Source organism: Mustela putorius, unplaced genomic scaffold (genome assembly GCF_011764305.1).
Source record: "Mustela putorius furo isolate JIRA1106 unplaced genomic scaffold, ASM1176430v1.1 tig00537227_pilon_pilon_pilon, whole genome shotgun sequence".
NCBI classification, from domain to species: domain Eukaryota; kingdom Metazoa; phylum Chordata; class Mammalia; order Carnivora; family Mustelidae; genus Mustela; species Mustela putorius.
This window is the reverse complement of record NW_025422368.1, coordinates 32,720,905-32,737,651: the sequence shown is the minus strand read 5'-3', so window position 1 is coordinate 32,737,651 and position 16,747 is coordinate 32,720,905. Positions and strand designations below refer to the sequence as shown.

Here is a 16,747-nt window from a genome sequence, read left to right as displayed (position 1 = left end):
CCTTTCATTACACATTATTATATGCTTTTATTTAACTTGAAAAGGGAAAAAAAGTGATGGATGAAAACATTTTTTTGGACAGCATTTTTTTTTAAGATTTTATTTATTTATTTGACACAGAGAGATCACAGGTAGGTAGAGAGACTGGCAGAGAGAGAGAGAAGAGAGAGGGAAGCAGGCTCCCCGCCGAACAGAGAGCCCGATGCAGGACTCGATCCCAGGACCCTGAGATCATGACCCGAGCTGAAGGCAGCAGCCCAACCCACTGAGCCACCCAGGCGCCCCTGGACAGCATTTTAATTCAAGGCTTATCATTTTCCACTACAAAGTCAACGTGACCCCTCAAATTGAGAGAAGTTAGTAAGATTATTTTAATCTCTTATAAAATCCTTGATCAGATTTTCTAAAGTCTTTTTCTAAAAGCTGTCCCTCCTACCCCCACCCCCTGCTCCCTTCACCGCCCCAAAAGGTGATACATCTCTCAAAGAAGGCTGTGGTGTCAACACAGAAGGCAGGGTCTAGAGACATTGGATCTGAATTTTTTGCACACCATATGATAGCTGCTTGCTAGAGGATTGGCCCTGAGCCAAGGAGTTAAAGTTACTGAATCCAATCTGTAAGAGCCCAAATCCTCCCTGCTTTCTAGCAAGGAGGCCTTCCTTTCCACCTCAGGAAATGTCTGATGTAATGTGCTTCAAATAAGCTGGCTCGCTTCCTGGCCCACAGCTTTCTAGCCGGGTGCTTGGCACAGACTCAGAGTCCAGAGGCCATGCCCGGGACTAAATATAACATCTCCTTTGGCCAAAGGGGTTATAAAGCAACAAAACCACAACACATGCAAACTTCTACCCCTCGTTTTTCACAGCCCCTTTTGGATGCATTTGGAAAAACAAAACAAAACTTGAGCTATGACATCTCTCGATGCCTGGCCTTTCAGAAAACTGAAGTTTTGGTTTTGGTTTTAGCCAATGCTGATGGCCAGGCCTGATCCTGGTGGGTTACTCGATGAAAGATGGAGTGTGATGTGTGGCACTAGGAGATGGATCATGACATTTAGAAACTGAAGGCTGTCCAGAACCATTAGTGATGTGGAAAACAGCAGGTCAAAGTTCCAAGACTCGAGAGAAGGGGGCCATGAAGCCCGGAGTAAAGGAAGAATCCTTTGTTTATTCAGACATTAATTCAACAAATGTTTGTTGATCGAATCCTGTTGAACAAATCAACCACTGACCAGTGAAAAATTTCTTGACGACTTGGGATATACTGGGCACCATGAGAAACACAAGCGGGGCCATATGGTTACTCTCAAAAATGTGCCATGAAATTGTTTGGTTGTTGTTGGAAGGACCAAGAAAACAGTAGTCAAGTCTTTTTCACTGTGTTTCACTTACAAATCTCAAAATGTTGTCGGAGTATTTTCCACAGTGCCTACCAGTCAAGATAATGGCGTTGGGCTTCCTTTCCCCTGTGGCTTGTAAAACAGCCACATTAGCTTTCTCATTGTTCTTGTGGCTCCTCCGTCACCACAGATGCTGACAAGGTCCCTGTCCCTTGAGGAGAATCACCAAACTAGCCTCCTCTCCTCCTCAAAACAGGATTCTCCTCAACCATATATAGCCCTGGTAGGTGGCGAGTTCTTTTGTACTGAGCCTTCTGGCATGCAGAATTGCCCCCTCACCAGGCACTCCATCCCTTTGTTGGTCAGAAAGCATTTCCTTCTCTGTTTACACATAGAACCATCCTATTGCCAACATTAAGAATGTCTGCGTCTATACCTCTCATGGTTACAGGCTTGAAGCCCAAATCGTGTCCCCATTTTGGTAAAGGGGCAGGTGCTGTGTAGGCACATTCCCGCTCCGAGCTGCTCTGAACAGAGGCCGAATTTCAAAATTTCCAAAGAGGCCAAATTTGAGAAACAGTCAACTTCTAACCCTCTCAAAAAATCATTTATTTACTCAACATCCCCTGTGAGACACTGGGGCTATGAAGATGGATGAGACCAGGTTCCTGCTTCAAGGAAGTTCTGTTCTATTAGAGGAAGTTAGAAGTGAAACTAAAGGCAACGAAGTGTTACAGGCGCTGTGATAGGAAAACATAAAGCACCCAACCTGGACCCAAGAGCGGGACAGGTGACTTTTTTCTACAAGGGTCAAAAAAGGCTACTCTGCCAAATAAAAGAGTTAAAGACTGCAGAGCCCCCATTAAGACAGACTCATGATGTACACTCATGCCTATACTCAGCAAGCGTTCATAAGACCCACTGTATCTGTCACCAGGGCCCATACGGGCAACTTAACCCCCAACTTAGATGGAGGTTAGCACTAACTGACTTTTCTTTCTAGCTGACTCCAAAGTGACCATTTCTTTCCAACCCTGCACAGACACCTCTAGCTCAGGTGTTATTCAGCAGAATCCAGTGGATTTACTGTTATGGCTGATGAAACAGAGTACATCAGGCCTGCATTTTCCAGCTGTTTACAGTTCCTGCTGTCCAAGGGAACACAGGCAAAAATGGTCAGCTCTACCCCCTGGCCTGCGGCCCCTGAAAATCACCCAGGAGCAACCTTCCATCTCTGCCTCTCTGTCTGCCTGCCTGTCTCTCTCTCTCGGAATCACTACCCAGAGCAGGAGTACCTGCCTACAGGCCCATGATGGGACCAAGGAACACATTTCCATTATGCGCTCACAGTGATGCTGGTAGGGCCAGCCTGGGCAGTCAAGCTGCTCTGCACAAATACGGCAGCACGAGGATATACTTTATGACCGTGTGTGGCCTCTGTTACCATGGGAGATTTCCAGAGCAGTGCTGTGTACTTCCCAATAAAATTCCCAGAAGGCAGGTGAAAAATGAAACAGAACAGAGCAAGGTTACCCCACAATGCAAACAAGTGCTCAGGAAAAGGCCATAGGAGCAATGATGGTTCTTTTCATAAACTTCTCTATGGACATATATGCATTCTTCTCCAGAAGTGGTTTTCCCTTGCGTTAGAGCTCTCCTTCTCTTTGTTATTCCTTTTAAAACCCTATCGTAAGAAGACCATTACTTGGGAAACTCACTTGAATTCTTTAGCCCTATGTGGAGCTGTTGGCTCTGAATCAAAGTCCTGGATTCCTACAAACAATAGGGCCCACTGTGGTTTCACCTCAATAAAAGCCCAAACGTACAGGAGGCCGTGAGGCTTGGCAAGTCTGTTGATATTTAGTAATCCTTCGCTATGTGTCTGTTACAGTAAGTTTCAGAGCAGTGGCTAGGAGTTCAAAGCCAGCGGACACAAAATATTTGTGTTCACTTCTAAGAACACCAAAAAGTCCAAGGGTTTTAAACTAGGAAAAGTTCACTGGAAACACTACTGCTTTTACAGTTACAAAACAGAATGGTCTTAGAAGGGTTCCTTTATGTCCAAAGCCAAACCAGATTATATCCTCCCTTGACCCGTGAGGGAGCTTGGGAAGCAGGTCAGCCGAGGGGCCAGCAGTATAGCAGAGCAGGGCTGTTCAGAACAAGAGACAATGGATGGAGAGAGACTTGAGCTGAGACTCTGGCTGTCTGTAACTCAGTTGTCTCATCTGTGAAATGGACATGGTGATGGTGGCTTTATGGTGCACAGGGCTTCAAGATACAATAACATGTAGTGGGACCAAAAGCAATACCTGGAAAAACACGGCATACTGCTTGGCTCCCTGAGACAAGCCAACAGCCCACTGTCCCCAAGGGCCATTCCCCCAAGGGGCATTCTTGAATAAATTTGATCAGAGAAGTTGGTCTCTAAATTGGGGTGGGTCAGTTTCCCCAGGGTGACAAGTGAACCCCCACCCCCACTATACCTGGTCACACAGCTCAGCATACAAAGGAGGTGCAGCCTGTGACGCAGTGCAGACTCTTGTTTCACAGGGATGGGGTCTCCAAGCAGGAACCTACCCTCCAGATCAGAGTCCTGGACTGTCCGTGTCTGCCCTTCTGCTCTGATTCTCTATTGCCAAGTGCTTGTGCCTAAGTGGGAGTAAGAAGAGCTCCCTCTATCGTGTTGTGTTGAGGATTCAATGCAAAGCCTTTGCTTTGAAGCCTCGTAGTTTTAGGAGGCAGAGGGACATCGCTGAACAAGGAGGGACTTGGGAGTTAGGGCAGCCTGTGCTTGGACATGCTGTAGCAGGGAGCCCTGGAGATGGGACTGCCCATCTCTAAGCTGAAGTGTCCCCACAAAAGCAAAGTAATACCAACCATGTGGAGTTGTGTTTGCGTAAAGGACCAGCTGGGGCCTAACAGAGCTGGCACGGAATAAAGGTTGTCCAATTCCCCAAGTCCCTCGGCACGTCCAGATGGCCAAACCTGCCACTAGTTCCAGCACCGCGACATCTCCCCAGTGCACATGTGTAGGTGATTCCATGATGCCCTGTGGGCACACTTCCCACGTGATGCCCTCCCTGAGGCCTGCTCCCTAGACTCACGGGAACAACCCTCTGGGCTCAGTGTTGCTCAACTTGGAGCCAGCAAGTCTGTAAGACTGGCTTCTTCCCCATCTGCACACTCGCCTCTGCGTGCCACTGGGCTGTAGGAGACTCTTTGACAACTGCTACAAGAGGCAGGTGAGAAGCATCCAAGCCATTCCAGATAGCTGTTTTAATTTGCATTTTGTAAATCCATTGTGCTGTCCCCAGGGCATAGACTAACAATAGTTCCCTTCCTCCTTTTTTTTTTCCTATTGCTGCAAGACAAACAAATGAATTACCTAAATGTCTAAATTCTGCCCTATGATTAGGTTGGTTGTACAAAGGAGGTAATAAACTAACTTTCCTGTGCTGTTTTCCTAATGTAAAATGTGTCTTGCCTCACTAGCTGCAGAATCGTGGGCTGCTACAAGCTACTCATGCTCTAGACCTCCTCGCCTTGCAAAGGGCTGTATTTTGTAAGCTAGGCAACAGATCATGGCAGCCGTCTTAGCCTGTGGCGCACTGATTCTGTCACTTTCATCTCTTCCCTGGTGCAAATCACACTGTTTTACCACATGACTCCCAGGAGCTGAAGAAGACCCTGCCATTGTTCTGTTTACTGCATAAAGCACACCACAGATTAACTTGCGGCAAGTATGTATCTCTTCCTGGCTCTGCTCAGGCTGTCACAGGGAAAAACTGGGACCAAAATCAACTAATATTTGTCAATTTATTGGCATCTTTTATAATTTCTACTTCAAAGCATAATATGAGCCTAAGAGGGGGCGCCTGAGTGGTTCAGTCGGTTAAGCCTTCGGCTCAGGTCAGAATCCCAGGACATCAGGCTCCCCGCCCAGCAGGATGTCTGCTTCTCACACTCTCTCTGTCTGTCTCTCTCTCCCCCTCTCCATCACTCATTCTCTCTCAGATAAACAAATAAAATCTTAAAAAACCAAACAAACTAAGAAAGGATGTCCAAAGGCTATTTTCCTGTTTTGGAGGGGAAGTCAGCCACCTGAAATTTCCCAAAGATGTAAATGACTGTTGAGACCAAGTCTAGTTGTGGCCATGGGATGATCAGCTTCCAATCCCCCTTCAAGTTCACCTGCAAGGGTCTTTGCAGGGGAGGTAATCTATGGGATCTGGGCCAGTGATTTCCAAAGGAGGCTGCAAATCTCCTCTCTGCAGCTTCGGTGAGAGAAACTCTGATTTTACGTTTGATACGGTGGTACACTACATAAAATTTCAGGTTTTGAAAAGATGCTTCATATGCTTAAATTTTTTTGTATACTGACCTATAGTATCTGAGTAAAGATTTGCAGGCTCTACAGAAGTCTAAGAGAGTTGAATCCAAATTTAGCTTTTCTACATATTGTGTGACTTTGTACATGCTACTTAACTCATGTATGAGTCTCAATTTTCCCATCTGTAAAGTGGGGTTAAATGTGAAAGATCTTAGAATACTGAGTTCAGTTCTTTCAGTTCTTTTTCCCCTTCCTTTAGGCTAGATAGGAGGCAGGAAAGAAAGCCTTAGCATATAATATCAGCTTAAAGTAAAAAACTTTAAAGCAGGACCAGGTACAGATAGTAATTTCTCATTGTGTGAATATATTATTCCTTGTTTTCCCATTAACTGAAAGAGACTGTGTTCATTTGGGGGGGATGATAGGAGTAACTAAAGTAGGACAAATTATGTTTTACTCCACAGCCAGGCTTCAGGGATAAGAAAAGAAGCAGGAATTTGGGCCAAGAGCCTGGGACTACAACTCAGGAAGGAAAGAGCCCATGAGACCAGCCTGGACCAGGACCATCTGGGCCCGGCAGGAGCCCTGACTCATTGCCCACCCCGTCCCCACACCAAAGCAAAGGCGGTATGCCTTCAGGAAAACCTTCAGGAGGCTCTTCAGGAAACACCACAGCTATTAAAATATCCCCTTTGATACAGAAATCCAGATTTAGGACTTTAGTCCTCTCAGAGCAATTGATGGCCATATCTTTGATGGCCATATCTTTCCCCAGTTCAGATTAGACACTACCCAATGTAGTTCTTAGTAATTCCTTTTAGCTTATCAGATTTTTACTAGCGGCTTATTTTATCACCTTTCTTTTATAAATTTGATGAGGTAAGCGCAAATATTTGGATACTGGAAGATACTCTTTGCCTGGTAACTATGCTCCTTCTCCACCAAAACCCTGAGAGCTTCCCACAACACTGAGTTCCGAACACCAGCTGCTTCAGCCTCTTTCCTGTCCTCTACTCCGAGAACAGAAAGGAACAAAGGGGCCAGGAAAGGAGATTTTGGGAGTAGATCCTGTAGAGGCCTGTAGCCAAGAGGACACGGAGGAAACAAGATGGTGGAGAGAGAATGGGTGAAGAGGGGAAAGATATGAGCCTAGACTGCCATTTCTGTCTGGGACCCAGGACTTGCTGGAAATACTACCTTTCTATGGGTGTTGCCTATAACAACTGCAGCTTTTTGTTTTTTAAATTTTGTGTTGTTTTAAATAACGAAAAGAAGTCCCCAGAGAAGGAGGGTAGAATGGTATCTGCCTGCCCCTCCCACATTATTCCTAGGGGCCCCTTACATAACTCTACCAAGATCTCTGACTAGACTAACTCAGAAGCATGTCCTTTGGGAAAAACTTAATGTCACAGCAGAAAATCACAGCCTCTAGGAACCCCCCCCAACTGCTGGTTTTAGGGTGTACATTAGCCCCCAGGAGATCAGTAAGACTAGCTCCTGGGATAAATAATGCAAGCTGCACAGTCCTTTTGATTTTATGTTTCCTGAGGCCAGAGTCTGCATCTAGGGTTCTGCTGTTCTAATTTTTTAAGTAGACAATACATGTTTATTGAATGAACAGTGTCTTCTCCTGCTTAGAAACAATCAGTCTCTATAGAAACACCTTTGTTGAGTCTGGACTTTCTAATCCTATACCAGTCTTTAGTGTAGGCATTGAGCTGAAAGTGAGCACACCCAGCCCCGGAGAGATCTCTACATAACCTCTAGGGCAGCCTCCATAAATCTATTTTTAGAAAACAAATGAATCTCAATTTCCTATATATTTTCTTAGAGAAAAATACGAAAGAAAGAGTTTTAAGTAACTAGGATATCTCTCTCATTTATTTCCTGTGACTCAGTGCCTATTAAGTAGAAGAGAGATAAAGAGAAAATTTACGGCTCACCTTTTATAAGCAGTACAAGTACAATCATTGTATAAGTACAATCATTGGGACAAGAAAACTCACTGGCTTTTCAGGGATAATTCCCCAACTGCAGTATAGCAAGGTAGCTCCAAGCAGAGCTCGTTAGTCCTACCAAAATGAGGAGGCAAAGACCAGAGTCAGGGCACTAGAAGTGGCTAGAATTTCTAAAGAAGAGCACCAGAGAGGAGGCACCGGTTTGCACAGGACAACGTCACTCAGTGTGTAGCCGAGAGTGGCCGCTACAAGGTTGGGAGTCCAGGAAAGCAACCAGAAGTAGCAATGTTGGAGGACACGAGAGGTCCAGCCCAGCAAAAGTGAAGAGACCTGTTTAACAACTTCTAATACTTTGGGAATCCATCTGAGATAAAAAAAAAAATAACCTGGAAATTCAACCCCAAAAGAAAATCCCTTAGAAGTAAGGACTCCACAGTAAAAACTACTCTTGACAGATGCAGACAAAGCCGAAAATTAAGCCCTGGCCAGATATGCAGAAGACAGAGTTTTTAGATAAAGTCCCATCAAGTCAGAAGACCTTGTGAAGCAACTCGAGCCATCATGACCATTCTAGCAAAGTATAAAACCAAAGCCATACAAAGTCAAAGTCATCAGCCAGTGCAGATCTGCTTGGTAGGAACAAGAATAAATATTCTTCAAAGACAGAAAACACATTCTAGAGTATCAGAGACATCTCTACAATGCCAAGTATATAATAAAAAATTACTACACATGCAAAGAAAGAGCAAACTAGAACTCACAGGGTGGGGAGGGAGAAAAAAAGCAATCAATAGAAACTGAGCTTGAGATGGCCCCAATGTTAGATTATAAAGCAAGTTTTACATGTTATAGTAATAAAACAAGTATTTTAATGAGTGAATAGTCTTGGCAGAGAAATGAAAGCTAAATAAAAGTATGAAATGTAAATCCTAGAATAAAATACAATAACTGAAAAAAAATTTTGTTGTATTAACAGCGTATTGCAAAAAAGATCACAAGGGTAGGGGTAGGAGAGCCAGTGAATATATACCTGAATATATAATAACAAATTTCCCAATCTAAAGAATGGGAAAATTTTGTTTAAAATTAAGAGATTCTGAGATCTTTGGGATGATATCAAGTGGTCTACCCTACATATAATAGGAGGCCAAGGAGAAGAAGAGAAAGGAGAAAAAGGTATTAGGAGGAATATGGGCTTCAGTAATGGGAAACCAGGACTCAATCATTAAATCCCACACAGGATAAATACCAAGAAAACTACATCTATCAGCTTTATAATCAAGCTGCTGAAAATGAAAGACACTGGAAAAAAAAACTCTTGAAAACAGTCAGAAGGAAAAGCAAGAATGATGACTGACTGACTGATCAGAAGCCAAAAGTCAGTGGAATAACACTTTTAAAGCTCTAGAATAAAAACTGGCAACCTAGATTTCTGTATTCCATGAAATGTGTAATTTAAAAAGCAAGGTGATGCCAAGTTTGGGCCCAGATGGACTCAGAGAACCTGGATTTAAACCTGAGACAATTAAAAAACAAATGTATGAAATTCATGAAAGAACAGTTTCAAAATATTAGACACTGGGCACTGAATGACCGTGATCATTTAAAGAGGAAAATCAAATGAAAAATTCCTCTAATTGCTCAGCTTTCTGCCTAGAGATTGCGTCCAACCTGCAGTGCAGGGAGGGAGAGCCCACGTGGAGTTAAGCAGACCCTCTGAGTTGAAAACACAAAGCTTACAGTATAGCAAGGACCAAGGGGCTAAAGTTCACAGCACAGAGGAACGACAGGAGAAAGCTGCAGGGAGAGCTCTGGAGATCTTTGTAGGCTCCCCAGAGTCTTATGTTGAGTGTGTATCTGAATAAGTGTATGAGAAAATGGCCCAAGGCTAAAGAAAGAAAGCCCTGAAAGGCTTGGAGGAACAACTGTCAGAGATCACACAGAACCAGGAATAGTTCTTATTACCATCAGCTAGCGCAGAAAACATCCTAATTCATGGAACAGTATCTTGGGTACTCAAAATGGTTGTGTCTCAATAGTGAGATAAAATTAGGTTTAATGCAAATGCTATTCAAGTTCCACTAATAGAGACAAGGTCAGAAAGAATCAGACTCCTCTCAAGTAACTTAACAGCATCCCCTAACAGAGCACGAGATATTTATAAGAATACAAAAGTATTCAACAAGGTAAAACTTACAATGTCTTTCATCCAATTAAAAACCCCTAGGCATACAAAGAAGCAAAAAAACAAGACCCATAATACAGAAAAAATAAAAATAAAAAATAACCTACTCATTATCAAGATGATAAAATTCATAAACAAGAATATTAAGACATCATTTTAACTGTTTTCTCTGATTGATAAAGAATTATTAAACAAATTGAGACATGGAAGGTTTTTAAGGTATCAAATCAAACTTTTAGAGATGAAAGCTCTAACGTCTGAGATGAAAGAGACTAAAAGCAGACTAGAAATTCTAGAAGACAAGAGTAGTGAACCTGAAGACAGCAACAGAAACCACCCAGAATGAAACACAGCGAAAGAGGACTGGGCGAAGAATTAACAGAGCATTAATGAACTTGGGGAAAATTTAGATGGCCTAGTACACATGCAATTGGACACTTTCAATGGTAGAAAGGCAGGGAGGACCAAAAGAGGTAATAATTGCTCAACATTTTGCCTAGTTTAATAAAAACTGTAATCCCATAATCCCAAGAAACAAGAAGAAAATTACACAAAGGTTATGCCATCATCAGGGAAGAGCTTACTTATACTTCACTTACACCAGTAAGCTTCACTTACACCAGTGAAGAGCTCTCAACTTTGGCAGCAGCAATTATTTGAGTAGCAAGTGATTCTAGTTTCTAGTTTCCAGCCCCCCTACATTTTCAGAACCAGCAACAGGACACCCTCTCAGAGATACTAGCATCAACGGTCCAGAATCCTCTCCTCAAAGCTTTCTGTTCCCGCTCCTCAGGGCATCTCTCCTTTGTGCTCCTGAGACACCAGCACCAACACCAGCACTTCCCCCAGGGTTCTGGGTCCAAGCTTTCTAGGGTCCTTCCCCCCAGGCTTTTAACACGCAGATAAACCCAAACCATCCCTTTGCTCCCCTAGCCCGAGAGAAGGAGGCTGCTTCCTATCCTGACTACCTCTCTGATATCTCAGCATTTTTGTTTTGTTTTGTTTTTTGCCTTTTTAACCAAGTCTATTAAATGCCATTTAAATAACAGAGAAGGATGATTACCTCTTGTTAGGCCAAAGTATGAAGTTTTAAAGAGGACTGTATGGAATCTCAAAGACGCGTAGAAAAGTTAAAGTATACAGACTAGCCAGAATTAAAATGGGTTGGTTACTGAGCTTTTTCAAATCCATCCTTCTATTCTCAGCTTTGTGATCTGGAGCTTTGTCAGGTGTGTTCCCAACAGATTCTGCCCAAAGAGTATGCTGTGGGGAGATGGGAAGCTAGAGGGGAACAAGGCACCTGCTCCCTTCGGTCGTACTTCCGGCTCGTATTATCATCACCCGAATAATAGTTCTTCACTCCGTAAGTAGCAGCTGACCCCCAGTAGGCTCCAGTTACCAGTTTGTGTTTTCCGGCCCTCCCCAGAGCAGCCTCCTCACGACCTCACAGAAGTCTGAAAACCAGCTGGCTGGCATGGTCTCCTGAGGTCTGTCTGTATCCTTCGCTGAATTCCTGAGGTCACAGCACTAGGAAGGCCATGCCTCCTTCTCAGAGGTTTCTTTACCAGCTCTGGGGTCTTTCTTCTACAGGTACCAGGGACCAAACTCCCCAGATGTCTGGATCCGAACTCCGCAGTACCTCTCCCTCGAGATTCTAAATTCTGAGAATCCCATCTCTTCCCTTTGTCCCCACAGCCCTGAAGGAAGCAACTGCTTTCTGTCATCGCCACCACTGTGCTATTTTCCATTGGAATTTCATAGCATAATGACATCTTTATAAATTACATCAATTCTTTTAATATCATATATGTCACATTTCATTCAGGCTATTTTAACTCTTCTATTTTCTCGAGTCTTACCCCTACATTTTCAGAGACTTTCAGTAAAGGCTAAGTTATAAATGCGTGTCAAGTGCTTAGGGCATGGAAAAGATCTAGAATGACCTTCATCATTCTCGTGTTTGTTTCACTTTGTCCGAGGGGCATCGTTTTAGGGAAGATTAGCAATTCCCTATCTCTCATAATTTTGGGGGGAATGAGACTCTAGGAGGTCGTTTCCTTGTCTATAAAATATAGCTCACACAGTTACTATAGATACCTAAGGAAGCATTTCTGTGGAAGCACTTAGTAATCCTAAGTGCTGTCATACATTTGTTTTTACCCTGAGACCAGCTCTTACTAGATGCTGAACAGTACTAGAAATCAGTTAAAAAAAAAAAAAAAAAACAGTGGGCCTCTGTTTTTCCCCATTCCGCACAACCCTGGTCCATAGTCTATATACCAAAACATCTCTTTTGCCAATAAGACAGAAGCCATTTATTACCATACAGCAAATACTGTTTATTGCAGACTTTCCAGCTGACTCATGTGAAAAAGGCACTATGAAAATTAATGAATCTAGATAATCTCTCTAAATGGATTTATGTTAAAATATACAACATTCTTACATAACATCTGTTTTATATATGTGAAATAATATAACATTTAATGACAAAAATTGTGTTTCCAAAAATAACATTTGTTGAAGGTTAAGTATCTTTCTTTTCTCTATCTAGAATCTTTCACAGGATTAAAATATGTGTAAATTAAGTGTTTCTTATTACCAGAAAAACTTGACACAGATAAACACATGAAGTGGCCCCAATATCCATTTAATTACTCTTATCAATATTCAGAACTGAGGCCTTCATTAAGGAAAACACTGTAACGCACACCAATGCGGGCTACCTTCTGGGACGCATTTTGACTGCATCTGACCTCTCTTCCACTTGTGCTTTCTCATATATAAGAACACAGTATAGATAATAAGCGGAACATAAACTAAATCAAAATACAGGCCATACAAGGAATTGTGATCAACAGAGCCATGACAAGTGACTTGTCTTGGAAATGCTCCATAAATCTGTATTTGCATGTCCAAGGCCTTGTTGTATTCTACAGTTCATTAAATGTTTTGATTTAAAAAACAAAAACAAAAACAAAAACGGTTGGCATGAAGAACTTTAAATAAATCTAAATATTCTATCATTGAGTATGTCAAAGAAGAGACCTCAGTAAGCAGAGCCTACTCTAAAGTAAGCTATGCTCTGAATGACAGACACCAGGGTCATGGGGAAAACTTAAATTATTTAGATTTTAAATCACGGGAAATACCTTTGTTTTGCTGCAGTAAATAAATTCACCACTGTCAGAAGGTGCCTGCTTACATACTGTGATAGGGGTTGAAATAATTAATCCAATAAAAGAACCCTCACCTTGGTAAAGCAGGCAAAAATCTTCCCCGAGGGCAAAACATCTATTTAAATTATTCAGTTTTAATAAAAATAATGGGCCTCTGCTTACTTTATGTTTGCATTGTTTCTTTATGGCCATAACTTAGGGATTCCGAGAAATAAGAATCTGACATTCCCTTCATGGCTTCTTAAAACAAAGCACATTGGAATAATGCCACAGATTTAAATGGAGTTTAAAGACAAATTAGTGACTGCTCCCCTCATCAAAAGACTCCACTCCTGAATCACTGGCCGCGGCACTGATTTTCTCCTGCCGTCTTCGCATGATCTCTTGCAACTCGGAGCTGCCACTATTATCCTGAAAAATAGACATGGTTCAGACAAGACGGTTATGGGATTGTGCAGGTTGAGGGTCATGTGATGAAATGGGTCAGGATAAGAGTCCTTTGTTTTTCTCCAACTATCTCTTGGGGAGAAGAAGGCTGCCCTTCCTATAAAGTGATGCTTCTGGACTTCACTAATACATCACAGTAATCGCTTTTCATTTATGAATTGTGTCTTAAGGCAATTCATTCACCATGCCTTTCACCGGCCATGATAAAAATAAATCAATAATGTATATGGAATGCTCCAGATTTCCTGGGAGAAATAAGATATGTGTACAATAAGCATAATATGATGGCAAGTTATCAAAGAACCTTCTGAAGTTGAGCAAGATACTCACCTACCCTTAGGGGATTCTAAATTAAGCTCAAAGACTGGGCTCAGGGTACAGCAAGCTCCTTCCAGAATACAGGAAGGCTCTGACCCTCTGACCTCATGTTAGCTTTTCTCCTTGCCACACTCTACCTATTAAGCCCGTGCACCCTGATTATTCTGCTCTCATCGGTGGAAGTTTCTGGCAAGCCAGGTGAGTCATCTAAAAGATGGACTAGATGCAAGAGAAGGGTGTGGTGGGAGGGCAGTTGAGGAAGATAAAGAACCCTGGTTCATATCCAGAGCAACTGAAGGAAGAGACCAAGAGGAAGTGGGAGCTGAGGGCAAATTATACGCAATCTGACACAAAGGAATTCAGGAGCTTTGGAACTTTCTCTCATACCCTTGAGAAGGAAATTTATATACTCTCAATAAAGTTAAAATGTATAATGGTTAAAAAAAAAAAACTGTCTTAGAAAAGATACAATTCTTACTCATATTCAGTATATGGAAAGCCTGATCCAGGACACGCCCAAGATCCACCTAATATAGAACTCCCAAGATCAATGTTATAGGACAAATTTCCAAGGAAATAAACTTTCTTCTGACAGTGGTTACAAGGTTGCATGCATGAAGCTATTTCACTGTGAGTTATTTCACTGTTGAATTTAGAGGATATACTGGCTAGGGGAAATTACGTATCAATTTTACACCAAAGCCAATATTCTTTCAGTTGAGTGGAAGTATCATGAAAGCTATTAAGAGCTATGAGATATAACAGTGAAACTACTATCCTTACAGAGCCCATTTTAAGAAGAGTAGGAGGAGGAAGCTTAAGGATATTCCATCTAGAAAACATTTCCTCTCCTCCTCTCCCACCGACAATTATGACTATTTATTCTTCAGCACTCTCTTTTCAATGAATATTACCTAATATTTTCTCTCTGATTATTTAGATATATAACAAGACCTAAGACCCACAGCCAGGGTTTTAAGACCTTATAGCCACTGGCCTACAAGAATCTCCAAACTAAATATTAAGAACAGGCAAAAATTCTGACCTCTTAAGGCATTTACTTATTCAGAAGTGAATGTCCATTACTGTGTCAAAATTTAAATTTCTACAGAAGTAGTTAATGCATATAAAATGAGAACATTAGGCTTTTCATTAAATGCCCAAAAGCATATGCTCCAAGCTTCATGTTATAGGAACATTTATGATAAATTAATCTACTGCAAATGGTCATGGATGGTCTCCTGTGATCAATTACAAAAGTGGAGTCAAATTTAATTCAGCTCTGTTTGAAAGGGAAATTGACAACTATGGACATAAACAGCTGATTTCAGAGCTTTCAATTTGCAGTGCACACTCTTAATTAATGCAAACACCAACTTAGGTTGACAAGTCATACCTCTAATGCAGCTTTTTGTACAGTGATTTGGCTAAAGACTCTGGACCCTTCAGGGCAGACTGTCCTCAATTCCTCTTTGTTGAGAGAGAAAAGTTGTGCACCGTTTAATACTCCAAGACTATTGACAGTCCTGAAAAGCACAGGAGAAAGAAAGAGAAATACAACATTAAAAATATTATCTAGATAGGGGTGCCTAGGTGGCTCAGCCAGTTAAGCGTCCTGCTCTTGATTTTGGCTCGAGTCAGTATCTCGGGGTCAGGGGACTGAGTCCGGCATCGGGCTCTGCACTGGGCACTGAACCTGCCTCTGCCCCTCCCCACCCCCAGCTCATGCTCTTTCTCTCAAAATAAAAGTTAAATAAATAAATAACTTAAATAATAAATAAATAATAAATTAATTAATTGACTTTCTTCTTTTGTTTTATATATATTTATATATAAAATAATAAAGTATATATATATTTATATATAAAATTTAAAAATTTATATTTATATATATAAAACAAAGGAAGAAAGATTCTGGTCCTGCCATAACCTCTCTTTTCTAAGTGTTCCAAATAACAAAACTCTTATAAAATGGTACTACAGTACTTATTCAGAGCAGTGACAAAGGACTTTCATGATGAGGACCCTGAGGCTATAGAAGATGATTATGAAGGATCAAAAAGGAGCCAATTGTACTTAGTATCATTATTGTGGAGTACCAATTCCCTGAAATATGGTGTTCCATAGGGGGAACACATAACTTTCTAACCAGGCAACTGACTAATTAATATATCTCATTTTTCAGTCATGTGGGTATATGAAGTTTATAAAATTCTCTTAAATATGTATGATTGAAATAGTTCCTTGTATCAAATACACGTAAAGTATTTTCAGATTTTTAGATTATAGATAAATTGAATTGTTGGGCTTACCCAACACTGGGCTTACTAAGGGAAAAGCTCTATTACATTATAATATATAATAGGTAATTTATCTGTTTTTTATTTGGTTGAGAATCTATATCCTGCAGCAGAACATTCTGCTCTATGCCCTCTAATATCTGGGGAGTCCAGCTAACACCTTAGTTCTACCCTGAGTGACCAGATGAGGGGGAAAGAACGCTACCACTTCAAAGCTCCTGATGGTTTGCTTCAGGAACCACCAGTATGTAGTCATTATTAACTAGAAAACAGGGTAACACCAAATTATAGTTACAACTGATTCCATTTTTTTTTAAGCTACAAATATGTATAGTTATTTCCTGAGCATGGAACAAATGCAGTCTGGGCTCCCCAAATTTTTAAAGAGTCATGTGTGACATCTTAGCCACCACACTGAAAGTAAGGCATATGTTACATACAGAAACGCAAAGTCTTCCTAGAGAGACTTACACAGGGCTGAACCCCTTCGACTGTAACCATGTCTTCACATCTTCTGGTGTGGAGTCATACGTGATATTGACAACTGGCACATTCTGCCGTGGCACGTGGAACTTCTTCTGGGCGGCGCTCCGACCGATGGTCAGTCTGTGGATGAGCTCGTCCTGCACTTCCTCCATCTGAGATTTCCTTCCTGCACATCAGCATGGGGTAGGTTATTTTCGAAAAC

At 41.7% G+C, this 16,747-nt stretch overlaps 1 protein-coding gene across 6 annotated transcripts in view; it reads right to left on the bottom strand.

The window, feature by feature from the left end:
• Positions 1-12,133: 12,133 nt before the first annotated feature.
• Positions 12,134-16,747, bottom strand: part of EPS8 (epidermal growth factor receptor pathway substrate 8) — a 181,575-nt gene continuing 176,961 nt past the window's right edge. For all 6 annotated transcript variants that reach the window (XM_045073347.1, XM_045073346.1, XM_045073349.1 and 3 more), the window contains 3 exons: positions 16,531-16,711; positions 15,156-15,285; positions 12,134-13,405 (listed from right to left, as the gene is read on the bottom strand). In XM_045073347.1, the coding sequence (XP_044929282.1) occupies positions 13,292-13,405; positions 15,156-15,285; positions 16,531-16,711 (425 nt within the window). In that variant the 3' untranslated portion in view covers positions 12,134-13,291. The remainder of the gene's footprint in view (positions 13,406-15,155; positions 15,286-16,530; positions 16,712-16,747) is intronic.